General features: G+C 54.6%; 1 protein-coding gene across 3 annotated transcripts in view; it reads right to left on the bottom strand.

Annotated features, from left to right (window-relative positions):
* MLXIP (MLX interacting protein) overlaps window positions 1-12,551 on the bottom strand; it is a 64,889-nt gene that overhangs the window by 3,653 nt on the left and 48,685 nt on the right. The window contains exons 4-15 of one of the 3 annotated variants that reach the window (XM_032242510.1): window positions 11,885-11,974; window positions 11,553-11,594; window positions 11,071-11,242; window positions 10,252-10,341; window positions 8,650-8,741; window positions 7,036-7,675; window positions 6,164-6,285; window positions 5,843-6,020; window positions 3,739-3,860; window positions 3,048-3,152; window positions 2,792-2,919; window positions 2,407-2,530 (exon numbers count right to left, since the gene is read on the bottom strand). In XM_032242510.1, the coding sequence (XP_032098401.1) occupies window positions 2,407-2,530; window positions 2,792-2,919; window positions 3,048-3,152; window positions 3,739-3,860; window positions 5,843-6,020; window positions 6,164-6,285; window positions 7,036-7,675; window positions 8,650-8,741; window positions 10,252-10,341; window positions 11,071-11,242; window positions 11,553-11,594; window positions 11,885-11,974 (1,905 nt within the window). The remainder of the gene's footprint in view (window positions 1-2,406; window positions 2,531-2,791; window positions 2,920-3,047; window positions 3,153-3,738; window positions 3,861-5,842; window positions 6,021-6,163; window positions 6,286-7,035; window positions 7,676-8,649; window positions 8,742-10,251; window positions 10,342-11,070; window positions 11,243-11,552; window positions 11,595-11,884; window positions 11,975-12,551) is intronic. The other 2 variants (XM_032242513.1, XM_032242519.1) reach the window with 2 other exon arrangements.

Below are 12,551 nucleotides of genomic sequence, written 5' to 3'. Positions count from 1 at the left end.
AGGCAGGAGAATTGCCTGAACCCATGAGACGGAGTTTCGCTCTTGTTACCCAGGCTGGAGTGCAATGGCGCAATCTCGGCTCACCGCAACCTCCGTCTCTTGGGTTCAGGCAATTCTCCTGCCTCAGCCTCCTGAGTAGCTGGGATTACAGGCACGCGCCACCATGCCCAGCTAATTTTTTGTATTTTTAGTAGAGACAGGGTTTCACCGTGTTGACCAGGATGGTCTCGATCTCTTGACCTCGTGATCCACCCGCCTCGGCATCCCAAAGTGCTGGGATTACAGGCTTGAGCCACCGCGCCCGGCCCCCACCCCTGGGACTATTAAGAATCTGTACACAGAGAACGGATCACTGGGGAAAAGGGGGAGAGACCTCTAGGCAAGGAGTGTCTTCTACTTCATGAAAATACTGTTTTAACTGTACCCAGACAACAGGGCCAAGCCCCAAGCAGACAGGAGACAGGGACACAGAGGTCTCTAGTATGGAACAGGTCCCAGCACAAACACGTGACCAAAATGGTTCTTACATACACTGGCAGGAACATCAGAGGTGCAGAGCAGGGGGAAGGGCAGAAGCTGGCTGAGCGAGATGGTTCACACCTATAATCCCAGCACTTTGAGAGGCCAAGGCGGGTGGATCATTTGAGGTCAGGAGTTTGAGACTAGCCTTGCCAACATGGTGAAACCCCATCTCTACTAAAAATATAAAAATTAGCCGGATGTGGTGCTGGGCACTTGCAATCCCAGCTACTCAGGAAGCTGAGGCAGGAAAATCGGTTGAACCCAGGAGGCTGAGGTTGCAGTGAGCTGAGATTGCACCACTGCCCTCTAGCCTGGGCGACAGAGCAAGACTCTGTCTCAAAAAAAAAAAAAAGGCAGGAGCCATCTGCCTGAAGGTGGTGTTTACCTTCTGTGTTAAATGCAAAGGTGCGTGTGGGTCTCCTAGACCAGCTTAGTGAAGGCCCAAGGCCTGTTTCCTCTGGGACTTTGATCAGGAAGGTGCCCAGTTCCCCCATCTCGGCCTGATGATGGGGAGTGTGCCATTTTATCAAAGAGGCTCTGATTCATTCCAGACGCTGCCCAGCTCTATGAATGACAGGGATAAGGCGGGCAGTAAAATAGCAACGCAGGGGAACTAGAGCTGGTGCCCGTCATCTCTTCATTTAAAAACTGCCTCTTACAGCCAGGCACGGTGGCTCACACCTGTAATCCCAGCACTTTGGGAAACCAAGGTGGGTGGATCACCTGAGGTCAGGAGTTTGAAGTCAGCCTAACCAACATGGTGAAACCCTGTCTCCACTAAAAACACAAAAATTAGCCAGGCATGGTGGCAGATAACTGTAGTCCCAGCTACTTGGGAGGCTGAAGCAGGAGAATCACTTCAACCTGGGAGGTGGAGATTGCAGTGAGCACAAATCATGCCACTACACTCCAGCCTGGGTGACAGAGTGATACTCTGTAGCAAAAAAAAAAAAGGAGAAAGAAAATAAAACTGCCCCCTAGAGCCTAGGTAACATGCTGAAACCCCGTCTCAACAAAAAAATACAAAAATTAGCTGGGCATGGTGGCATGAGCTTGGAGTTCCAGCTACTCAGGAGGCTGAGGCAGAGGGATGACCCGAGTCTGGGAAGGTGGAGGCTGCAGTGAGCCATGACTGCATCACTGCACTCCATCCTGGGTGACAGAGTGAGACCCTTTCTCGGGGAAAAAGAAACATACAATAAAAACCTGCGCCTTCCAGCATACACAGGTGCTGTGCCCTGCCCTGCCCGGCAGCTGCAACTGGGGTTCTCTCCTCCCGCACGACTGTCTCCTCTGTCAGACCCATGCCCCAGTGTCACAGCTGAGTCAACTCACGTGCCGACTGTTAACTCAGTGGTAGAGCAGTGGCAGGGTGGGGAGTGACCAGGCAGGAACCACTCCCCATGAGAGCCGTGCTGACACCTGGAAGGCTGAGTGCAGGGTGGCCTTGGCCTGAGACAGCTCCCAGCGCACAAGTGGACATGCTTCATTAGGCTTCGAATTGGGCTCTGCCACTCTCCCTCCCGCTGGCTTCAAGGACCAAGCTGGCTGCCGGGCTGTGTGGGACCACGCCTCCTTCTCCTGCACCTTCTGCAAGTGTCTCTAGCATTGTCCTGATTTCTTAAGGACGTAGAGAGCAAAGCCCACCGTTCCAACTCCCTAGCCTTTCCTGCAAAGCACCCTGAAGCCCCATCAACAGCCATAGCCTACACGGCAGGCCAGACCAGACCACTCTCTTCTGAGACAGACACTAGCACTGCCTGCTGTGAGGAGCTTGGTGACAGCCATTTAAAGAGTCTTTCTAGAGTAACTACAGTGTCACGGTCTGTGGCTTCAGGGCATTGGCTGAGGGCTAGGAAGAGCAAAAACAAAACCGAAGGATACAATCCAGAACTTCCAATTCTGCAGGGTCCGGCTTTTCACGTATTCATCAAACATGTCTCTCATGTGATCGAACTGGCGCCGGGTGACGGGGACTCCCGTGGCAGGGAGCAGCTGCTGGCAGGAGCTGAAATGACAGGAGCCGGGGGAGCTGTGGAGCAGCCAGTGGCCCATAAGGACCCTGGGACACAAGATGGGCAGGGCTGGCCTAGTGCTGGGCAGCAGCCAGGTGCAGAGAAGAGAGGTCTGTGGAAGGAGGGTGATCAAAAGTGGAACTAGTGCAGTAAAGAGACATCCACCAGTGATGAGGCCTCAGGGTCCCACCTCTGAGACAGGCCCTGCATGGGGATGGGGTGCCTGGTTGGAGCCCCAAGGCTCAGAAGCTCACATGATAGTGGCATTGAGCTCCTCGATCTCCTCCCGCAGCCGCCGGGCCTCCTCCTGCATCTGGCCCCTCTCCTGCTGCAGCTTAGTGATGTACTCCACGGTCTTCTGCAGCGTGATGGCATGGCTGGTCTGCAGAGGGGGCAGGCGGCTGGAGGCGGCGCCCACAACCAGCAGGCCTGCCACCAACAATGACCACGCAGGGAGCACATCCTGCCAGCTCCCCTGCCCTGTCATGGCCCATGCTCTTGGCAACTCACCAGCTTGGAATTGTTGGAGATGAGGCTGTTGAGTGTGTCGAAGCCCATCTTAATGTTGAAGCGCCTTTTCTGCTCAGCTGAGATGTGTTTCATCTGCCGGTTCTGCTGGAGAACCCGCTGGTCACTGAGACAGGCATGTTGCAGGCACGCTGCCCGCCCCTCCTCGCCTGCTATGCTGATGGTGGGTGCCTAAGGGCCAAGGCTAGAGAGCTACATGGGAGGAGGGCACAACAAGAAGCTGAAGGCTCCAATGAGCCAGGAGGGGACAGGACTAGGAACCCTAGAAAACCAGCACTGCAAAATGGGGTGCAGCCAGGGCAGGAAACCACGGGCCGAACTGGGTGCTGCCCAGCCCGCCGTAAGCCTCTTCTTCCCCACCCAGTCCCGCCTCCTCCCCCTAACCCAGCCCTGGTGGCGGCCATGCCCCTCCGGGGCCGGGCAGCCTGAGAGGTACCTGCCACACTAGGTGGACTCACTGTTGGCTCCTGGGCTTGGGGCCTATCCAGAAGCCTCCAGAGGGCCCACTGTCCCCACAGGGCTGGTTCATGGGAAGGGACAAGGAGAAGCCTATTTCTGATCCACCCCTGCCTGGGTCTAGGTCTCTGTTCCAAACAGACAGAGCTCCTTAACATCCTTCTGCCCTTCCCTCCCATCCTCCCAAGGGAACCAAGACCCAAGAGACATTCGGTACCTTTAACGCAGCCACATTTTTGGGGTCGCATTTCCCTGAGCAGTTGTTCTGGGGAGACTGAGGGCTGGGGCTCTGCTCTGACGCGCACGGAGAGGCCTGCCCTGAGTTTGGGCAGTCCCGACCTGGTGAGAACAGTCTCCTCTGAGGGACAGAGCTCTGGCCCTCCAAAGCCACCAGGAGGCAGCCTGGGGTCTCTGCAGGGTTATGAGGTGCTTGCTGCTACCTGCGCATGGCACTTGGTTCTTTAAACTGCGCACACATGCTTCCTTGGATTTTTCTTACCCATTCCCTGAAAATTTTAAATTAATAACAACAACAAAAACACCCTTAATACACACAGAACACAATGGAGCAACCCTGTGTGACATGCTCCAGTCACTGGTGTCACTTTAGAAGGTATTTCCCAGGTGGGCTCTTTATTATTATATTTTTTAATTTAAAAACTTTTTTTATTTTTTTTTTTGAGATGGAGTTTCACTCTTGTCGCCCAGGCTGGAGTGCAATGGCGACATCTCCGCTCACCGCAACCTCCGCCCCCTGGGTTCAAGCGATTCTCCTGCCTCTGCCTCCCGAGCAACTGGGATTACAGGAATACGCCACCATGCCTGGCTAATTCTGTATTTTTAGTAGAGACAGGGTTTCTCCATGTTGGTCAGTCTGGTCTTGAACTCCCGACCTCAGGTGATCCGTCTGCCTAGGCCTCCCAAAGTGCTGGGATTATAGGCATAAGCCACCACACCAGGCCACAAAAACATTTTTTATAGAGACAAGTTCTCACTATATTGTCCAGGCTGGTCTCAATCTCCTGGGCTCAAGCGATCCACCTGCCTCAGCCTCCCAAAGTGCTGGGATTACAAGAGTGAGCCGCTGTGCCCTGCCCAGGTGGACTCAGCCTTCTCGGCCCATCCTGCTTTATTGTACAGATGCCTCCGCTTCCTTTCCTCTGTGCTGGGTGATTTCCCCCAGCTCCGCGTGAGGCTGTGTAGCAGGCTCTAAGTTCTGTGTTCTGAGACTCCAGAGACGAGGCAATGTTGGCCCTAACCTCTCCCTCGATTATTTGAGGGGCTTGACTCATAACTTTCCTTCCTCGTTTGTGTCTTCCTGAGGGAGGAGGGAGACAGCTGTTTGCTCACAGAGTTCCAGGAGCAGCTATACCATGCTTTTGTTTTTTTTGACAGATTTTTACTCTGTCACCCAGGCTGGCGTGCGGTGGCTTGATCTTGGCTCACTTCAACCTCTACCTCCTGGGTTCAACTGATTCTCCCACCTCTGTCTCCTGAGTAGCTGGGACTATAGGCACATGCCACCACACCCGGCTAATTTTTTTTTTTTGGGGCAGGGATGAGGTTTCACCGTGTTGGCCAGGCTGGTCTCGAGCTCCTGACCTCAAGTGATCCACCCATCTCAGCCTCCCAAAGTGTTGGGCGTACAGATATGAGCCACTGCCCCTGACCCACACCATGCTTTTATTTAAGAAAAGGGGCCATTTCTATTTCCCTTCCTGGCATGGCAGGCATTTGAGGGAAGGGGCCCCATCTGCCTACCAGCAGCACAGCCTTGGGCAAGCCATTCATCCCTGACCTGGCCTGTTGGCTTCTCAGATGTCCCTGGGCAAAATCAGTCCTGCCCAGACTGTCTCATCCCTGGAAGGCCCAAGAGTGGACATAGGCCACAGACCTGTAGGCTAAGACCTGCTGGGGAAGGCCACTTTGGTACCCGGATAAGGCCGGGCAGCTTCTGTGACCACAGCAACCCCAGGCTGACATTCCCAGAAACTGGAACATCAGGGTCCCTCAATCCCTTCTCTGGGTGAGAATGGCAGCTCAGAGCCAGGCCTTTGAGGGTGGTCAGCAGGGACTCTGAAGCACACCAACCACCTACACTGCCACGTGCCCACTACTTTTCACCCTGCCAGTGCCACCACAGGTCATCCTGCCATCCACAGAGCGTGTTCCCAGCTTGTGTTATCAACAGGCTCCCAAGACCTCACTGTGTGTCCTAAGCCCAGGCTCTGTCCTGGAGAGCCCAGCAAGCGGCCCCCTGATCCACGGTAGGCCCAGTTACTTCCCTTGTGATGCCTAACCATCCCTGAGTGGATACTCACTGGGTCCTGTGACAGTGACCTGGGGGCTGCCCCCATGCAGCGGGACCTGCTCGGCCTTCCCCAGGGTGTCTTGCGCTGTGCTTGCGAAGAGCCGGGAGATGGAGGCGGGTGGGTTGCTCGTGCTGTGGCCAAGATCTGTCACCAGGATGCTGCTGTGGAACTCCGGGACCCCAGGAGCCTGCAGTGACATGGGAGAGAGGTCACCCCCGACCGCTGATGCACAGCAGGGCAGGACACCTGTCATCTCAGGTGAGGGCCGCCCAAGCACAAGCTGCTCCAGGGTGATAAGGACACCGGGAGTCTGTCCAGGGCCCTCCTCACCCTGGCGATGGCGGCAGGCGCGATGACCACGTTGGACTGGGACACCGTGGAGGCCAACATCCCTTCTCTCTTCAGAGGCCCTGATGTCATGATCACCGCTTGTGGTTGGCCTGAAAAGGGAGCTGCCAGGACAAGCAGGAGGCTCAGTTGCAGCCCTGGGACACAGCTCCTGGCCTGCCCTGCCGAGGCAGCCTCTGCCAGTGAGACAGCTTGTTCCCAATCGTAGGGGATAGGAAGACAATGCCATCAACGCACCTAAAACTTTGTGTAATTTCTTGAAGGAGACATGTTACAGACCCAGGAAAGAGATGGCGAGGACCACGTTTTAACATTGTAGGTTGTGACTCACTTTAAAAAAAGGTAGAGTAGAGGGTGGGCGCAGTGGCTCACACCTGTAATCACAGCACTTTAGGAGGCCAAGGTGGACAGATCGCCTGAGGTCAGGAGTTCAAGCCTGGCCAACATGGTGAAACCCCATCTTTACTAAAAATACAAAAATTAGCCAGGTATGGTGGTGCACACCTGTAATCCCAGCTACTCAGGAGGCTGAGGCAGAAGAATCGCTTCAACCCAGGAGGGGAGGTTGCAGTGAGCCAAGACTGCACTCCAGCCTGAGCGACCGAGTGAGACTCCGTTTCAAAGAAAAAAACCAATAAACAAAAGATAGAGAATAGAAAACAGAATAGATCATACACATGTATTATTTCACGGCACTTTTGTTCATTTGTGTGTGTGTGTGTGTGTGTGTGTGCACGCGAGTGCACACGCGTGGGCACCAGGGTGGTGGTGGTCACAAGTTTGAAAGCTTCTGGGACAGGAAAACATCCCTCTGGGTTGGGGGAGCCCCACACTGAGTCCCCCACCTGGCTCACCTGGGGCGATGCAGGCGTTCTTCAACACCAAGGACACGGGCTCTGGTTTGGGAGCAGGCACTATTTTGTGAGGCTGCTTAGGCCTTCCCCCCGTCAAGGATACAGGTTTAGGGTGCACAAAAGTTAACCGAGGCTGGGGAGGCCGGGTGACAGGAGACAGTGTCAGGCCACAAGGGGTCACTGATGGGGCAGGGTGATGGGTGGTGATGACAAGGCCCTGACTCTGGCTGAAGGTGGTGGCAGAGGCATCATGGGTGAGGGTTGCAGAGGCTGTGTGGGTGATGACAGACGGTGGTTTGCTGACTCCAACAAACTTCTGTGGTTGCTGGAAGGCAGGTGGAGCTGGAGGGCTCAGGGCAGTGGCTGGAGGAGGAACTATGGGTAACATGGGGGACACAGGTGGCGGGGCGGGGCTGGGGGACAGCAAGGGCATGGTGAAGACGGGCAGGAAGGGCTGTGGGACACTCAGAGGTGGCTCTGAGGGACCGAAGTCTGTGGGCTGGATAAATGGGTCCTCAGTCCGGGAAGCGCGTTCACAGCCCTGCCCATCCACAGGATCCAGGGATGGGGTAGTGTGGGGCGCGATGAGGCTGTCAGGAAGGCTCACGGTGGGGAGGGCAGTGGTCGGCAGGATGCTCTCCTGAGAAAGGAACAGAGGAGCTTGGAAGCAATGCTGGTTCAGACAATTCCTTTCGAGAGCTGCACACTAGCAAGTCCAACGAGACAGGCTAGGCGCTGGGACAGAGGGACAAAGGCCATGTCTCCATGCCTGTGGCTGCTAATCTGGGGACACCGATCTGTGTTTTCCTGTGTGGCTGTGGGGGTCTTGTTTCCATTAAAAACTAAATACTCAGTCCTCAGACCAGGCAGCGGCCCTGGTACAGCTGGTTAGCAGTCTGGGAATATCTTGTTTCTAGAGTCCAGCAGAGTCTCCCCAGTCTCTGCCATCTTCTATTACTGAGCAGAGGCAGCCTGGACTGCAGCTGCTCGGGGCTCCCCAAGAACAGTTTCACGTGTCAACTCTTCATGAGGCCACCTCTTGCTAAATGGGAAAAGCTATGAGGAATCAGTGGTTCAGATCCCAGTCTCTGCAGCAGAAATTCTTCCTGGAGCTGGTTTGAAGATGGTGCCAGGTTATTACCAGTGTCTAACTGGTCATGGGCATAATCATGAGGGATCCATAAGGACAAAGAACGGTTCCTCACTCAGCTCTGTAGCCCAAGCACTTGTAGGCAACTTTTTTGATTGCTTAGTAAAATGTGAAATGAAAGAAATATACAGATGTTATTTTTATTAGTAATCCATGTTTTTCTTCTCTGTCTAGCTAATTCTGTCTTAATTAGCTGGAGCAGAGCTAGCTGCACATAGGTTACCTGGCACCTCAGGCAGGAGCACACCTGGACCAACAGGGTCTCTCGCACCTCATGGGTGCTGAAGGATGCCGTCAGCAGGGCTGGAATCATGCCTCTGCACATTAGCGCTGGTCTGGCACTGTTTGGTGCTTTGCTGGTGACTGTGTGGCTGTGTCATTAGCCTTGCTCTGGCAGCAAAGCTTTGATGAGCAGCCCTGTACCTGCCAGCCCCTTCCCCGACCCATTCCCCAGCTTCCTCTACCTGTGCAGGAGGGTTGTTGGGATCTGGTGCAGGTGCTGAGGCAGGTGCAGGTAGCATGGAGCCAAAAATGGAGCGGCTAGAAGAGAAGAGGTCTGAAAAACAACAACAGGGTCTCTTGAGCTCAGTGTGCCCGGCATTTGCTGGAATCAAGACTCAAACAGGGCCAGGCATGGTGGCTCATGCCTATATTCCCAGTACTTTGGGAGGCTTAAGTGGGATCATCACTTACTTGAGATCAAGAGTTCAAGACGAGGCTGGGAACAAAGTGAGACCTCATCAGTACAAAAAAAAAAAAAAAAAAAAAAAAAGCCAGCCAGGAGTGGTGGCTGACAACTGTAATCCCAGCACTTTGGGAGGCCAAGGTGGGCAGATCATGAGGTCAAGACCATCCTGTAATCCCAGCACCGTGGGAGGCCGCGGCAGGTGGATCACGAGATCAAGACCACCCCTGCCAACATGGTGAAACCCTGTCTCTACTAAAAATACAAAAATTAGCTGGGTGTGGTGGCACACGCCTGTAGTCCCAGCTACTCGGGAGACTGAGGCAGGAGAACTGCTTGAACCCAGGGAGTCAGAGGTTGCAGTGAGCTGAGATTGCACCACTGCACTCCAGCCTGGCGACAGAGCAAGACTCCATCTTACGAGGGGGGGAAAAAAAAAAAAAGCCAGGCATGATGGTGCACACCAGTGGTCCCAATTACACGGGAGGCTGAGGCAGGAAGATCGCTGAAGCCCAGGAGATTGAGGGTGCAGAGAGCTGTGTTCGTGCCACTGCATTCCAGTCTGGGCTACAGGGCAAGACTCTGTCTCAAAATAACAAAGACTAAAACAGGCTGGGTGTGGTGGCTTACACCTGTAATCCCAACACTTTGGGAAGCAGAGGCAGGAGGATCACCTGGGCAACATAGGAGGCCCCATCTTTTTAAAAAATGAAGAAATAAACTGGGTGTGGTGGTACATGCCCCTGGTCCCAAATACTCAGGAGGCTGAAGTCGGAGGATCACTTGAGCCTGGGAGTTCAGGGCTACGGTGAACCATGATTGAGCCACTGCTCTCCAGCCCGGGTGACACAGCAAGATCCTGTCTCTAAAAACAAAAAACTCAAACAAACCAAGGACTAAACCCCTAAACCCCACATGGCCGAGGGGGATGCCATGGCCAGAGGGTATTACCCTCAGAGACATCTTTTTTTCTGTAGAAAGGGGACTCCGGTTGGAACCACACATGCTGGCAACTATCTTGGGCTCTGAAACACTCCCAGGCCTGGGATTTCTGCTGTTCTCACGTGGCAGGGGCTCAAAGACCCATGTAACTGCAGGGCCTTGGCAGGGAACTGGCTGTGTCATCACTGCCCTCTGCTGCTTCGAGAGAGAACTGCTTACAGTCATGGCCAAACCCAGGGCCAATCTTCTTGGAGAACAATGTCCCAGAAAAACTTTCCAGACCTTGCAGTTACTACAAAAAACAGTTCAGTTAAAAAAAAAATTCTGTGCCTGTCCCCTTGTCCATTCTACCAAGTCTCGCTCTTAAAGGAAGGCAGCGATCTGCTCTGTGCTGGGCCGGGAGAGGCAAGCAGCCGCGCGCTCGGCGTCTGGTCCTCACCTTGGAAAGGCTCGAAGGTGTCCATGAAGTCCAGGTTAGGCTGCAGAGGCATCAGCCCCGGCTGGATCATGTCTGCATTTCCCAGATGTGCTGCAGGAACCACAGAGAAGAGGAACCATTTTGTCTTCTCAGACAATGATGTAAGAATGAAAGAAAGGCCTGGAACAGACCTTCCAGGCCCTGTTCACATTCTAGAGTTTTCCAAGGAGCTGGCTGGGATTTCTACCTTCTCATGGGTTTGTGGCCATTCTGCACCCTCAAAAGACAGGAAAGTAAGTTTTCGTCAGGAAGGTAAAATTGAGTATCAGGGAATGGACACCCCAGGAAGCTGTGAAGAGCTCAGCAGAGAACAGACACCTCCTCCAACACTGTTCTAATTTTCAATCTTTGTGTTCTTCCCTGAGGGGTTAACTGAAGACTGAATGTCACTGTGGTGAGCGGTCACACCAGGAGTGCTTCCGACTTTCTTTAGCATGAGACACGGCCCGGACACCTCAGCCTAGGCACGGCACATGTCCCCCGTGAAGGCAAGAGTATTGAAATGTGCCAGTGGCTCAGACCAGACCCTGCTGCTGTCTTCCCACCATGGCGCCACGGGAATGGCAGCTGCCCAGTAGGCCCACTCTGCAGACCCCACCCACTCAGTATGTGCAGCCTGGATGTTAAATGAGGCCAGCTATCCTTCCCTTCCTTCCTGCCTGCCCCCAACCGTAACACGCAGCAGCTCAGAGACAGCCCTGAAGGAAGCCTGGCCCGGAGCGGGCTGGCAGAGAAGGAAGCAGCTGGTTGTTCAAAGCCCAAGGCCCTGGTTTGGGTTACCTATTTCCCGGGGATTGGGCCAGGCCACTGGCTGGTGTGAAGACAGCGTGGAGAAGAGGGTGTCGCTGAATTCCGACATGAGCATGTCTGTGTCCAGCAGGGGGTCCTCCTCCATGGGGACGGGGGTCTTCCATCCATCCCTGTGCTTGTGCCAGTACAGCATGTCATAGTCCTAACACAACACCAACACGGGGGAAGAAGCGTCAAAGGGTAACAGTGGGATGCAGAATTCCCACACCTGTCACCTGGGAAAATTCATCACAGGGGCTACTCCATGGAAGTGAGGCACCAGGGTGGAGGCATTCAGAGAGCGGCTCCCTCCAGCTCACCCAGGAGAGAGAGCTGGACTGCTTCTGAGCCATTCCTAAGGCCCCAGTGAAGGCTCATGGCCTGCCACCTTCTGCAGGGTTCCCAGTGGGCCACTGAAGTGCCTGCTGTCCCATGTCACAGTGGGGGTCCTCAGAGCTCCGAGGCTCACTCACCTGGGCCAAGCTGGAGAGGTCCTCATCCTTGTGCTGCTGTAGCTGTGGGCCAAGGGACAGAACAGGGTGGTCACCAGAGGCTCTAGGAGAGCCCAAGGGCTCTAGAATATACAGAACTCTCAGGGAGGCAGGTAGGGAGAAGAGTCCTGCTTATGCCACCCCCGGCCGATGCCTGCACGAAGGAGACCCCCACCCAGGGCACAGATGGGGAAACTGAGAGCAAAAACGACACGACCTAGGCAGTCTGGAGTCTACAGCCTCGGCCAGGGCTCTGAACCCGGGTTCTGCCCCTCCCTCCCTCGGCTGGCTGCCTGAACACTTTAGCCGGATACCCTTTTCTTGAAGTAGGTTCTCCACTTGTGATACTCCCGGATCACAATCTCGATGCGGCTCTTCCAGTACTTCCCTTCCGTGGTGATGGCCTGAGAGACACAGGGCAGAGTGAAAAGAGGGGGCTCTGCTTGATTAGCAAAGCTTAACTCGTGTACCTGTCTGGCACTATGATCAGGACTCAGGCAATCCAGCTGGTAATCCCACGATGGCTACCATGTCACTCAGAAAGCAAATCCCACTTCTGTGCTGCAGCAGCTCCTCTAGCTAATAATGCGCTTTCATTTCAAGACCTAAGGTAGCCAAAGGCCTTGGGGGCACAGCCGTGAGGCTCTGCCCAGGTGTATGGGGTGAGAGCAGAATGCTCCAGCAGGGGAAGAAGCAGGGAAATGTTGCGGAAACTCCCAACCTCCCCCACAAATGCCCCTTCCCCGAAGCCTCTGCCACATTCAAAGGGCAAAAATGAACAGCCAATTCCAGGAAGTTTCAGGTGGAATGCGCCCTCCAGGGGCCTCGCATCCAACCGCTGAGTGCTGCCAGCATGGATGCCTCACATGACAGCCTCTCAGCTCTAGAGCTAAGGAGCCCCCCGTGCCTGGGCCTGCCTCACTTTCAGATCTCAAGGCCCGAATCACCTCACCTACAAACAATTCAGTGTGTGTCCTCGAT

This window comes from Sapajus apella, unplaced genomic scaffold (assembly GCF_009761245.1).
Source record: "Sapajus apella isolate SASKATOON/1434 unplaced genomic scaffold, GSC_monkey_1.0 scaffold2, whole genome shotgun sequence".
In the NCBI taxonomy this organism is placed as follows: Eukaryota; Metazoa; Chordata; class Mammalia; order Primates; family Cebidae; genus Sapajus; species Sapajus apella.
The sequence above is the reverse complement of the archived record's forward strand: the minus strand, read 5'-3'. Positions and strand labels throughout refer to the sequence as shown.